Source organism: Ursus maritimus, unplaced genomic scaffold (genome assembly GCF_017311325.1).
Source record: "Ursus maritimus isolate PB19 unplaced genomic scaffold, ASM1731132v1 scaffold_2, whole genome shotgun sequence".
In the NCBI taxonomy this organism is placed as follows: Eukaryota; Metazoa; Chordata; class Mammalia; order Carnivora; family Ursidae; genus Ursus; species Ursus maritimus.
The window spans coordinates 67,469,821-67,483,080 of NW_024424452.1; the positions used below are offsets into that span (position 1 = coordinate 67,469,821).

The 13,260-nt window shown below is 49.0% G+C and overlaps 1 protein-coding gene across 1 annotated transcript in view; it reads left to right on the plus strand.

The window, feature by feature from the left end:
- The window catches only part of KIF26B (kinesin family member 26B), a 415,089-nt gene that overhangs the window by 358,490 nt on the left and 43,339 nt on the right, over positions 1-13,260 (plus strand). Inside the window, exon 10 of the mRNA XM_040634490.1 lies at positions 3,647-3,806. Coding sequence (XP_040490424.1) covers positions 3,647-3,806 — 160 coding nt within the window. The remainder of the gene's footprint in view (positions 1-3,646; positions 3,807-13,260) is intronic.

Sequence of the window (13,260 nt, forward strand, 5' to 3'; positions counted from 1 at the left end):
ATATGTTTAGACTTCGTTTATGGACCAGAATATGGTCTGCCTTGGGACGTGTTTTGTGTGTATTTCAAAAGAATGTGTATCCTGCTGTTGGGTTGAGTGCTCTATAAATGTCAAGTGGGACAAGTTGGTTGACCGTGTTTTCCAAATCTTCTAGATCTTTACTGGTTTTTGGTGTTTTTTTTTTTTTCTTTTGTCTACTTGTTGTATCAATTCTTAAAGGTTAATGTGAAACCTACAACTATAATTACGGACTCACTCTTGGAGTTCTCTCAGCTTTTGCTCCAAGTATTTGAACGTCTGTTATTAGATGCGTGACTATTTTTGATTGTCGGGACCTCTGATGAATCATCCCCTTTATGAAATGTTCCTATTTGCTTCTATTCACACTTTCTAAGTTTCTTTTGTTTAATATTGATATAACCATTTCAGCTCTCTTACGGCCACTGTTGGCATGGTACAGCCTTTCCCACTCTTACACTTTTAATGCATTGTTGCTTTATATTTGAAGTGCATTTCTCCTAGGGCTCACTCTTTTATCCAGTCTGACAATTTCTCCCTTTCAAATAAGAGTATTCAGACTATTTACATTTCATGTAATTATTGACATGGTTTGGTCCAAATTCTTATTTTTTCATAGGTTTTCTATTCAATGTATCTGTTCTTTCTTTTCCTTTGCTTTTTTTGTCTGCCTTTTTTGGCCTTAATATTTGTAAGAATTTCATTGTATATCCTTTGTTGGATTAATAGCTATAACTCTTCACTATTTACTGATTGCTTTAGGCTTTATAGTATACACCTTTAAGTTATTACAGGCTGGGGGCACCAGGTGGCTCAGTCGGTTAAGCGATTGCCTTTGGCTCAGGTCATGGTCTCCAGGTCCTGGGATCGAGTCCCGAGTTGGGCTCCCTGCTCAGCGAGGAGCCTGCTTCTCCCTCTCCCTCTGCCTGCTGCTCCCCCTGCTTGTGTGCTCTCTCTCTCTCTCTCTCACAAATGTATAAAGGCTTTTAGAAAAAAAAGTTGTTATGGTCTGCTGTCAGGTGATATTATAGCTCTTCATAAATGGAATAAGAACCCTGAAATGGAGCACCTCCATTTCCTCACTTCTAACCTTTGTGCCATTGTCGTCGCACTTTTAAATGCTGCATATGTTATAACCCACACATGACGGTGTCCTTAGTTTCGCAGCCAATTATCTTTCAAAGAGATTTAAATAATAGGGGGGAGCGTACATTTACTGGCATGGTTCTGATTTCCAGAGCTCCTCATTCCTTTGTGTAGATCATCTGTGGGTTTGCTTTCGATAAATTCCTCCCGCTTTTTTAAGTCTGAAAAGTCTTTTTATTTCCCTTTTGCCTTAGAATGATACTTTTGTTGGATATATTATTCTAGGTTGACAGTTTTCAGTACTCTAGAGATGTTGCTTTGCACTCTTCCCACTTGTATTATTTCCGACAAGAAACCTGCCGTCACCCTCACCTTTGGTCTTTGCACGGAACCTGTCTTGAAGACTTTGTTCATTATCACCGGTGTTAGGCAGTTTGATTATGATGTGTTTTCGCATAGTTTCTTCGTGTTTCTTGGGCTTGGGACTCGTCGAGCTTCTTGCATCTGTGGGTTTATAGTTTTTATCAAATTTGGGAAGGTCTTGGTCATTATGTCTTAAAATACTTTCTCTCTACCACCCACTGTGTCGTCTTTAGGGACTCTAGTTACACACTTATTAGGCCATTTGAAATTGTCCTACAGCTCTTTTTTTTCTATGTTTTTGTTTTTATTTTTAAATTTTCTGTTTCATTTTGGATAGTTTCAATGACTTTATCTTCAAATTGACAAGGCTTTCCTTCCGTAGTGTGTAATTTGCCATTGATCCAGTATAATTTTCAACTCCTAGTTTTCAGCTCTGTACAGATGCAGTTTGTCTTTTAATTATTCCATGTCTCTACTTTTTAAACATTTGAAATACTGCCATAACTGGGTTTTTCAGTTGTTTGTTTTGGTTTTGAGAGAGTGGGAATGCGTGTGCAGAGAGGTGACCAGGCATAGGGAGAGGAAGATCGAGAGAATCCCAGGAAGGCTCCGCACCCACTGTGAGCCTGATGCAGGGCTTGACCTCATGACTCTGAGATCATAATTTGAGCCAAACTCAAGAGTCAGACACTTAACCAACTGAGCCACCCAGGCGCCCCTGAAATACTGCCGTAACTATTTTAATGTCTTTCACTGTCAATATTTAATATCAGTCAGTTCTGCTTGGTTTCAATTACCTTTTCATTAGGAGTCTTTTCTTTGCATGCCTTCTTATTTTTGATGGCTGCTGGACATCTTTGTATTTTGTAAATATTCTTACGTATTGTTTTGGGATATAGTTATTTGTAAATAGTTAGATCCTTTCTGGTCTTTTAAGATTTGATAGCTGAGACCTGGTCTGTGCTCCTCTAGGGCAAAGTGTTCCCCACTACGGAAGCAAGACCCTTCTGGGTCCCCTACCCAATGCCCTGTGAATCTTCAGGTTTCTAGTCTGGCTGTTGGAAACAGGCATTATTCCTGGCCTCGTGTGAGTGCTGTGTGCTATTACCTCTAATCTTTCCAGGTGGCTAACTCCCCAGCACATGCCTGTGCTGACCAGCACTCAGTTGAATACTTGAGGGGATCCCTGCAAATCCCAAGTTCTCTTCTCTCCAGTACTGTCCTGCCAGCTATAGCCACCTTGGTCTCCCTGGACTCTCCACTCTTTCTTCAATTCTGGTGGTCCCTGCATTCCCCCTGAGCTCCCCTGAGGCGCAGCCTGGAAACCCTCTCGAGGCAGTAAGCTGGGACACAGGCAGTGCTGACCTGGCTTGTCTCCCACCTCCCAGGGATCACTGTCCTTGACTGCCTGATGTCTAGTGTCTTAGAAACAGCCGTTTTATACATTTCGTTTTTAGGGAAGACCATCGATCTCATCCCTGTGACTTCATCTAGGCCAGAAGCAGAAGTACTTATGAGCAAGTTGCTTACTTTTCTGAACTTCTGTTTTCTCAACTCTTTTTTTAAAAAAGAACAAGAGTATTCAGCTTATGGCTTTACCATGGGGACTGAACGAGACTGTGTGTGCCCCCCCGGCACTTGGTAGATACTCAGCGGATACTTGGGTCTTCCCTTGTCTCCGCCCCTGGTTGTTACTTCTTCCTGATGTTACCTTTGGTTTATCATCCCAGTTCCAGCTGAGCTTTCAGTCAGGGGCTCTGTGACGATCAGCCGAAGCATGTAATCACTCCTGGGCTATTCAGCTGCAACTCCATCAGTTTCAGAATTCTACTGAATTCTGTCCAAAGGACATGTAGGTGCAAACCTTAACCTCCTCTTACTGGACATTTACCCTCTCTGAAATCTCTCCCAATTCAACCTACGGGAATGACTCGTTTGTTTGTAGGATGGACGGCAGTAGGTTTTAGGTCGGTGACGTGTGGTGGACAGCGTTTAGGAGGACTACGTGATTCGCAACCTGGCATGATTTTGTTGGGGTTTCCTACTAAGTCATGAAGGTCACCCTTTTCCTTCCCCTTTTAGCTTTCCCGCAGACTTCCAGGAGCTACCTGGAGGACAGACGAGCGAGTGTTTGCCAGCACTTAACCGCCTCTCTCTTCTCTTGTCTTCTCCGTGTCAGTGTCTGGAGGCCGCAGTCGTCTGCACCTCATTGACCTCGGCAGCTGTGTGAAAGCTCTTAGCAAAAATCGGGAAGGAGGCTCAGGGCTGTGCCTCTCACTGTCCGCTCTGGGCAATGTCATCCTGGCTCTTGTCAACGGCAGCAAACACATCCCCTACAAGTAAGTGACCCTTCCACCGGATGAATGGGCTGGGGTAAGCATGGTGCTGGGGCTGGGTGTGGGACTCTCGGTCCGGGGACCTCTTGGGAAGACGCACGCGACAGAAGGGCAGTCTGGGCGGTTTGTTCTTTCCCCAAACCAGCCTTTGCTAAAGATTGTGTATCCCATGATCTTACAAATTCAAAAGCCGTGAAAATACTTCCATTTGCCCCAATCCTGACTTCGGGCTGCTCAAGTCAGAGAAAATAGGAAGTTATCTGGATTGGGGTCTCCAATCAGTGGCCACCGGTAGGTCATTGCCACCATCACACAGCAAGGGATGACACCAACGAGTGGAAGATTGAGCTACCCTTCCGTTAAGAGTTAGGCCGTCCTGTTTAATCAACAAAAATACAGGATACCCAGGAAAATTTGGATTCCAGAGAAGCAACAAATAATTTTTTAGTAGAAGTATGCCCTGCAGTATTGCATGGACATTTGGAAATCCTGTATTTTATCTGGCAGCCCTACTTAGGAGAGCTCCTAAAGCTTGGCATTGCCACCCACCGTCCCGTGCAAATGTTTACTCCACTCCCAAGATCCTTGCCCTCCTTCCGTTATGTTCCAAGAGGACGAAAGTGGAGTTGTCCTGTGCCTGGAATGGCCAAAGATTGGCCATGTCATCCGTGCCCATGAATGACTCAGTCTGGGGCCTCCACCCCTCACCATCCCCAACTCAGCTCTGCCCCTGAACAACGTGGTGATGGTAGTGGGTGCTCCCTGCTTGTTCAGGCCCCCGCCAAGTTCCAGCTGCTTCCCTCACGAGCTATCCGAACCTTCATGTGCCATAAACTGACGTTTAAGCTGTGTGTCTTCTCTGTGTCACAGGATATGAGACTCTGAATGGTATGTGTGTGAAAGTTTTTTGTAAAACTTAGAACCCTGTAGCCAGTAATTCATAATGATCCTCTGGTTGAGTCTCTCCTGGGAGGAACACCTGTGGAGTTGCCATGAGGATTAAGCAAAGGTACATGGGTTTTTGTTGTTGTTGTTGGTTGGTTGGTTGGTTTTATCTATAAAGTCAGGCAAAATCTAAGTCACTGTTGTGTGGGAGGAGAAAGGTGAGTCGGGCCGTTTGCTCTATGAGTGAGATTCGGGACGAGTCCTTGCGCTGTCCTCCCCTCTGCCCGAAGGTGATGCCCACCCTGTGATTTACTTCAAGAGGACCATTCTTAGACTGACTTCAGGAGTTTAAATAGCAGGTATAATCCTGTCTGTTTCAACTCCTGAAGTTTGAAAAACTCATTGGGTAAACCCCGAAATGGTTTTCCCAGCCCTTGTGAGGACCCTTTCCTAGGAGAAGAAAATTGCAAGTTGAAGGTTTATAAAGTTTTATTCAGTATCCTTTCTGCAGCTGAATAAACTCATCCTGTAATTACAAGAGAGGAAGGGAGGGCGGCTGGAAGGAAGGAAGAAAGGAAGGAAGGAAGGAAGGGAAAAGGAAAAAAAGATCTGAACTGGTACCATCAGGGCTGCAGACTTAGAAAGCATACTGGCCTCAGTGGGTTTCTCTGTCCATAAAAAGGGAAACATGTCTATTAACGTTTACACTGTAATCTATTCTCACAAAATTCAAAATACCATGTTTTAGGTCACTGATTATTTTACTTTTATGTGTCTCGTGTCGTTTCTGTGGAGTGACTTGCTTTTAGGATGTCAGTAAATACTTGTTGGATTGGTGATGGGGGGGTGGATGAACGTGACATGACTTCAGACAAAGTAACTTCGTTTTGGTTCTAGTTGAATTTCATTGTAAACAGACGGGAAACATTGGGAATTGTGTCTGTTAGTAGTTGGAGGGCAGTTGTCAAATGAAACCTGTGCGGCATCAGCCAGTCATGCGCACCAGACACCTGCTCCCCGGGGAGGGCTGATCCAGTGCGCACCTCCACCCACCGTTCCCTGCACCCATCCGTCGGCTTCACCTCCAGGGTCTCCTTCCTTTGCACGCTAGCTCTGTGGGAGTGAGGATTCTGTTGTTTGTATGTCTGAAGGAAGCACAGACTTAACATAAACTCCGTGTCTGCTCAAGACAGACTGGTCCACCATCAGGACCCTCCTGGAGATATGGTGAGCCACGCATGGCTCGGGGCCGGGAAACACGGTGGCCTGGCCGTCCTCCCCAACACCCTCGTTTACCATTGACTCGTCTAACGTCCCTCAGTCCCTCACGCCCAGCTTCATGTTTGAGCCTGAGAAGACCCTGCCGTAACAGCGCCTCGGCATATGGTCAGTATGTGGCCTCTGCAAATCACCTTTGCAAAGTGACCCATCAGCTAGAATCTCTCCTTTTTCAAGGTCCCGGCAAAGAAGGCAAAGATGTACCCGGATCCCCGAGCCAGGCGGTGGCAAGATCAAACTGCATGGGTTTCCAGGACTCCGAGCCCTTGGCAGCACTGAGCCCTCCTCGCCAGGGTGCTCCCCCAGCCTCATCAGGCCCCGGAATAGATGAACTGCCTTCGCTGCGCACAGCATGGGGCTCTCAGCTCCGCGGGAGGGCTCAGATATCTTTTATCAATTCAGTCAAGGCTCCAAAGCCCCATTATGCAGCATTTTGTTAGCATACTAAACACCTTTCACGTGTCAGACCTCTTTTCTGGGAGGGAGGGGAGGTTCCCCGCCCTGGCAGCTCTCTCTCATTCTTGCTCACTCAGAGCAAACACCAGAGAAACCAGACTCCACATGCCTTACCCTCCCCCACGGAACCCCACTACCTCTTCATTTGTCACCCTGGACAACTCTGTGCTCGGAACCGGCATTACTTGTGTTGGCTTCTGGGAAATTAACTGGAATGCGCACAGAGGGGATACCGCCTGTCCTCACTTCTCTTCATCGCCCTCTCAGACTGTTTGTCATGTGAGCAAGCTCGAATGGGAGTTAGGAGTCATTACCCAGCCCAGGCACCCCCGTGGGCACCTTACAGGTGCCCTGAGCGGTTTTGACTTTGCAGATGACTTTGCCTTTGTAGACGTCAGGCAGGCGCGGAGCGGGCTCCCAGCCTCACGGCCGCACGGCGCAGGCTTGCCGGCCCATCCGAGCGCTACAAATCAATACTACATTCAGAAAAGCACGCGGGGGGGCCGGGAGACCACCACCGACTCCAGCCCCCTCTTCAGTGCCACACTAGCAGGCTGCACACGTTACTCTCCAACTCGGGGGGACGTCCTGTCTAGGGAAAGCCGTGGCCGTCCCAAGCATCTTGACAACGGCTTTGTGGATTCCACTCCAACGCTCATCCCAGCCATTTGCTGTCACCCCGCCCCTTCCTGGGCACCCACGTAATAGGAATCTTCCCATTTGATAGATGAGAAAAAACAAAAAGGCTGAGGCATCGGAACGAAGTCCCATGCCAGAACCCAGTATCGTAGACACACACCCCTGGACCCGGCCCCCAGAAGGGCTCCCACAAGTACCGGTCCGTGTGGGCTTAGCTTTGGCCTGTGTGCTGTCCTGTCCCAACCCATCTGCAGGCTCCAGTCTTGCCAGAGACTCGGACATTCTGACCTCCACCCAGTCTCTCGATAGAGCATTCTGGGTCCCTTTCAGCTGTTGTCTTACGAGGGGTACAGACCCTTAGGAGACCTTCCCTCCATAGTGAAGCGTCTGTTTTCATTTACAACTGTTACTCCATTTGGAGAAAGAATTACTTCAATAGGCCAAATGATCTTTGCTTATTTGCCAACAAGATGCTTGTCCCCCGTTTCCAAACACCAGATACTGTATAACGTCTTGGTTTCCATTTAACAAGAGCCTCTTCCATGTCGTGTCTGAGACTCTCTTCCCAAGTCAGCTTGAGTCAGAGCTCTGTATTACGGTCCCGTGAAGGAAGGGGTGCTCGATGCCTTTCTTCAACGGGTTTGGTCTGTGGTTCCAACCAAGACCTACTCCTCGTTTATTCGCATCAGACTGACCTGGCTGGCGTCACCGAACCTTCCCCTTCTCTGTGGCAGCGGGGCCTGAAGCGGGCTGTTCCCGTGAGCTCCACCCTGAAAGCCAGCACCACCACGGAGGCCACGTCGAGGGGCCTCTACTCCACAGAAGCAATCAGAAGCCCACCGTCAGGGTCTGGGATGGGAGCACGTTTCCTCCACAGGTCCTAGTGAGGTCGGACACCAAGGCCATACTAAGAACGGTCCGCATCAGAGCAGCTCCTTCAAGCTGGCGAGCAGCCCTGGAAACTCAAAATCAAGCCCGTGACTTGTGGAGAAGTGACATTTCATAAACAGAGGCAGCGTTTCCAGAATGTCCACACCTCTTCTCCCCTGTGAGGGGGTGGGGTGTGGAACATGAGGGTCACGCTGGTGGCCACAGGCCTAAATCCAGGCGGCCTTTCCAGGCCTTGCTTCTCTGAAGAAGGCAGACTTACCTCTTCCTTGCTGGGAGAATCCTCTCTCCCAGCAGCCGCTTAGTCTCTGCTCCCCCCAAACCGGAGACCCCCTCAGTGTCCGGGAAACTCGGGAAGGGTGCCAGGGATTGATCTTACCTACAATATTATTTCCCCGTTCACACGGGAGATGAAGGGTTTGTTCAAATGTATATTATTTATACTTAGTATGAAATTAAATATTTTCCAGGAAAAATGTGAAGGAATAATAATTCCCCAGATTTACTGAAGATAGCATGAAATAGAAACTCTGTAAGAATCTTCCTGTGAGGCGCGCGCGTGTGTGTGTGAGAAAGAGACACACGTACTTAGCAACCTTTAAATGTACGTTAATGCTATGTTATCTCTTCCTGATTTGCAGGGCGAACATCAATTTAGAACTATTTGCACAAACTCCGGGTACCGGTTTATAGCATTCCCTGTTTAGAAATAAAATAACTAAAGTCTCTGGTTGCCAGGCAACCAAGCAATGATAATTCTTATATTACTGCTTCAGAAATATTCATTTTTATACATTTTAATGACTGTTAGGATGCAGAGAAAGTGGGTCCAGAAAAATCACAGGACGTAGACACCCCCCCCTTTTTTTTTTATGAAATTTAAGCGTTCTTCTGTTCTTCCTAGCTCCCTGTACTTCCCTGGCGAGGGCTATCTTCATATTCAATCATGAGTATTTCCAGAGATTGATATTATTTTCTTAAGAGTTTAGGCAGCCAGCACTATGAGTAAATGAAGCCTGCCAGGTTTTTCCAGAAACGCACAGGTCACTCAGGGAGAAACGAGGCCGTCTGGGAATCAGGTGGGGTTCAAGCATTGGCTATTTCTCCCCTGGTCTGGCACACAAACTCTGTACATCCCCCTTTTTGCTCTCAAGAGGGCCACTTTTTGCCCCCTCGTCCGTGGCTCGTCCCCATTGGATGATGGGTCACGTGCTTGGAGGACCGGTTAGAAACTAGGAGGCGTCCTCGCTTCCCTCTTGGTTCTTCAAGTGGTTTCCTTCCTTTATGTTCCATCCTGGAGATGACTCATGAAACCCTCTCCTCTCCAGATTCTGAACCAATCGGCAAATAGTTACAAGAGTACGACTGGGAATTAAAACCGTCTGTCTGCTTCATCCTGGCAGAGTGCAAGGAGGTCCCCTGTCCCTCCACAAACCAGGCGCCAGGACCCACCCACGGGCAGAATCAAGCGCACAGGGCAGTCACGTTCCTGGACAGCCACACGGCTCAAGGGTGTCAGAGAAAGTGTGACTTGCAGGGAGGGAGGGAGACAGACAGACACACAGACAGCATTGGGCTGGACCTGCCCAGCCTCACTGGTCAGCCCTTTCTTGTGCCGTGGGAAGAAGTGAATAAAAGGGCAGGAAGAAAGGTGGTAACTTCTTTTCTCAATCTTTCCAAGGGGATAGAGGTTCCTAATTCGTGGACTTGCCGTGTCATAGGGAGAAGAAGCACATAGTTTCTGATACTTATTTTCTGGTTCTCCAGGAACATCCTGGGTGGTTAGCATGGCGCACGAATGAGCTCTGCATTTCGCTTATTTCATACTGGGAGCGTAACAACGATAGCTCAGAGTCCTTGCTCTCTGACTGTTCCAGATGCTTGGTGGGCGTCATTCTGCCAACAGCCTTACGACACAGGCACTATTGTGAGCGCTCGTGTTACAGATGGGAACCCGGAGACAGGTGGGATAAGTCACTTGGCCACGCTCGCACAGCTGGTGGGTGACAGCCTGCTTCCCTGCCCCCCCCCATGCCACCGCTTCCTCGCACGGTGTCCGGACCGCAGGGCGCTCCGTCAGCATGGCCTGCAACAGCAGATGAGCTAAGACAGTAGGTCCTCAAGCATGTGTCGCCGATTGGAAGTGAAGGCGTAGTTCCAAGGAGGGGGGGGCCGGCTGTGGCCGGCGGTGCGTGCAGGGGCAGCGACCAGGTCTCCGCCTTGTGGGGATGGCCACAGGCAGGCAGACCCCCAGAGCCTCGTGGCACTGGGCACAGTGGAATGGGGGGTGGGGGAGGGGGAGGGAAGGGTGTCTGCGCCACTGAACCCAAATCAGAAATACCAGATAGGAGTGTGGGAATGAGTGAGACGCTCCTCACTCTGAATCCTGGCACCGGGCCCGAGGTCGAAGGTCGGAGAACAGGGCCTGGGTCGCCCTCCTTAATGGCGCTCAGTGGGACTCCTATTCCAGCCAGAACTACCGGACAATCTCTGTAAAGTGTCACAAGGCTTTTGTCTCTTAATTTCTGTGCTCCTGCCTGTTTGTGGAGCCTTTCCACCGGCCCAGTGATGGGAGAAGCTGAGACCATGGGGCTCTCTCAGGCTGCCCACGAGACCATGTCCGGCCTCTCTAGTTTCTAGGAGGTGGATGTTTCTAGGAGGTGCGTGGAGGCATTTTTGGGTAAAGAGATTCCCGTCAGAATAGGAGAGGTTATCACCCAGCCTGCATCTTGAAGGTTTTCGGGGCACGAGAAAGGCAAGGAAGGGGGTAGGCTGGAGGGGAGAGTGGCAGCCGGCTGTCCGGGCACGGGGGAAGGAGCTGCCTCCAACACCAGGCTCATAAGAGCAGCTGTGGGGGTTTCCACAGCCGGCAGACAAGGGAGTCCATCTATCAGCTAGAATTTGGGACGTTTCTTCAGGCTTGGCTCCAGAAGAACTATGTAGTCACGTGCCCGTGGGTTCTAAGAGTTGGCCTGCAGCATGGGCTGGGGGGCCAATGCTGAGCTGTGAGTCCTGGGGCGGGTCCCCTTCGCCGGTCCCCCCAGCCTCCCACTCCCCTGCCTCTGGCAACCACCTGTCTGTTCTCTGTATCTGAGTTTGGGTTTTTAAATTCCACATATAATTAAGATCATACAGTATTTGTCTTTCTCTGTCCGACCTCTTTCTTGTAGCATAATGCTTCAAGGTACATCCCTGTTGTCATAAGCGACAGGGTAGAACTGTTTCATGGCTGAATAATATTCCGTTACATGTCTATGCACGTGTGTGTCGGGGGGGAGGGAGTATGTATAACATTTTCTTTATTCTTCCATTGATGGACACTTGGCACCATCCTATCTTGATTGTGAAAGGCCAAGTGGATTGTAATTACCTTTTGTTAAAATGGAAAGCTCATAAATTGATTCGACAAGAGTCTCTATGCCTAATACAGGGGTAGGTTTGCTGGCTGATACCGACATTTCATTTAAGACTATCCAACCCAATGGACTCTGCACAAAGACTTAAGCACGCGAACGTCTCTACCTACAACTTCCCTCAGTGAGTCCCCTGAGCCTGAGGGTGAGTGGGCGTTGGGGGTCAGATGCTGCTGCGCTCTCCGTTGTATCTGGGTATCCCACTGACCCCGGGTGGGATTCAAATCTTTAAAGATACAGACTTTTCATGTAATATGGCCCTTAAATATAAGGTGCTCAGCCAGAGACCATGATGTGTTCCTATACTGAAACAAAACTCGGCCATATTGGATCTCACGAGAGAAGGGTTTTCTTCCAAAGAGATTTTCAAGACGAAGCTTGATGCTACAAATTTCACCCTAGGCTTTCGATCCCAAGTGATACCTAGAGTTTAGCTCCATTAATCACGGAGCTCAGCGCTGTTCTGATCAGCAAGCTGGATTCTGACCCAAAGGACCTGGCTCGCGGTGTTCTAAGTCGGATGGAGGCTACCAGGCATGTAAGAAACAATCTGAGAAATACTCAGCAGAATATCTCTGAATTCTTCTACCCGTGTAGTCCTTCAAAAATACTTATGGGACCCCTACAATACGCAAGGCACTGGATGCAGCAAAATAACACAGACGATCTCCCCTCTCAGACGACTTACGGTCTAGCGGAAGTGCAGACGGGGACTCACCAGGTCTGACACCTGATAATACGTGGGCGCCGGTTCTCACCCAGCCCCGTGGGAGGAAGGGCTGAGTTAGGTCAAGGGAATGCGAAGGACTGCAGTGAAGACTGTGCGGGTGTGGTGACTCCAAAGCCCTCTGCTCGTCCACACCGCTCTTTCATTCCCGCACGTGCCAGCTTTGTCAAGTGTCCCACAGCCCATCCTTTAAACACCTGAGCCGTCCGCGGCTGCCCTGTCATCGGCTGCGGTGATGTCGATCCTCCTGACGCCCATCATATCACGATGGGCCGGACGCGGGACTGCGAATCTGCTGCTAATTGTTACCTTTAATGATAACTAATCATCGTATCACCAGTCGTGCTGCTACTGGAAGAGAACAGCTGAACTGAGTCGTTCGGGGCCAGCGCACCCAGAGGGCCCCATGACCACCCAAGGGTGGCCAGATTTAGGCACAATTAGGCACTAGAAGTGAGGGGAGCATACAAATGAGTTGGGGCTTAATTCATTAAGAAACTGTCTTGAATGTTAACAGACCTTCAATCAGAGTCTCCAACCATAAATTCTCACCTGTTTCACAACTGGTTCAGGCTCAATTGAGCATTAATAGATTTTTTTTGGTCCATGCAAATGAGGTGATAGTTTGTGTAATTGAACAATTTTACACAGTTACCGTCACGGAGCAGCTTGTATCAAGTCGTCTGACGTACTAGCAATTCTTTAACACAGCTGCGTTTTGCTTTAATCTACTCGAGAGAACTGGAGGTTTTAGTGAATTTGTTAATAATTTAAAGGATAGTGGACTTTAAGAGACTGGACAACATTCAGTCCTTTGGGGGCAGCACCGCGTGGCTCTTCATTTTTGTCTCTGCACCAACTTTCTCTTACCCTGCCCCTAGCAGCAAGATCAGGACAAACTGCGGGGGGGGCGGGGAGGTGGCTCTAGGTTTGGGATGAAAGGAGGGGTTGGGCCCCCGTTTGTAATACATCTCCTAGTTCTGTGCCGCCGTGCCCGTTTGTCCGAGGGTCACACGTGTGTGTGCGCTCGAAGCCAGCGTCCGCCCCTTCCCACCACGCGTCCAGCTTCCTGCACCCGGGCGCCTGGGCGTCTGCGCACGGTCTCCTGCACCGAGGACCGCCTGCAGGTGGTTCTGAGAGTGGAGAGCACTTGTCTGTCGTTTCTGGAACG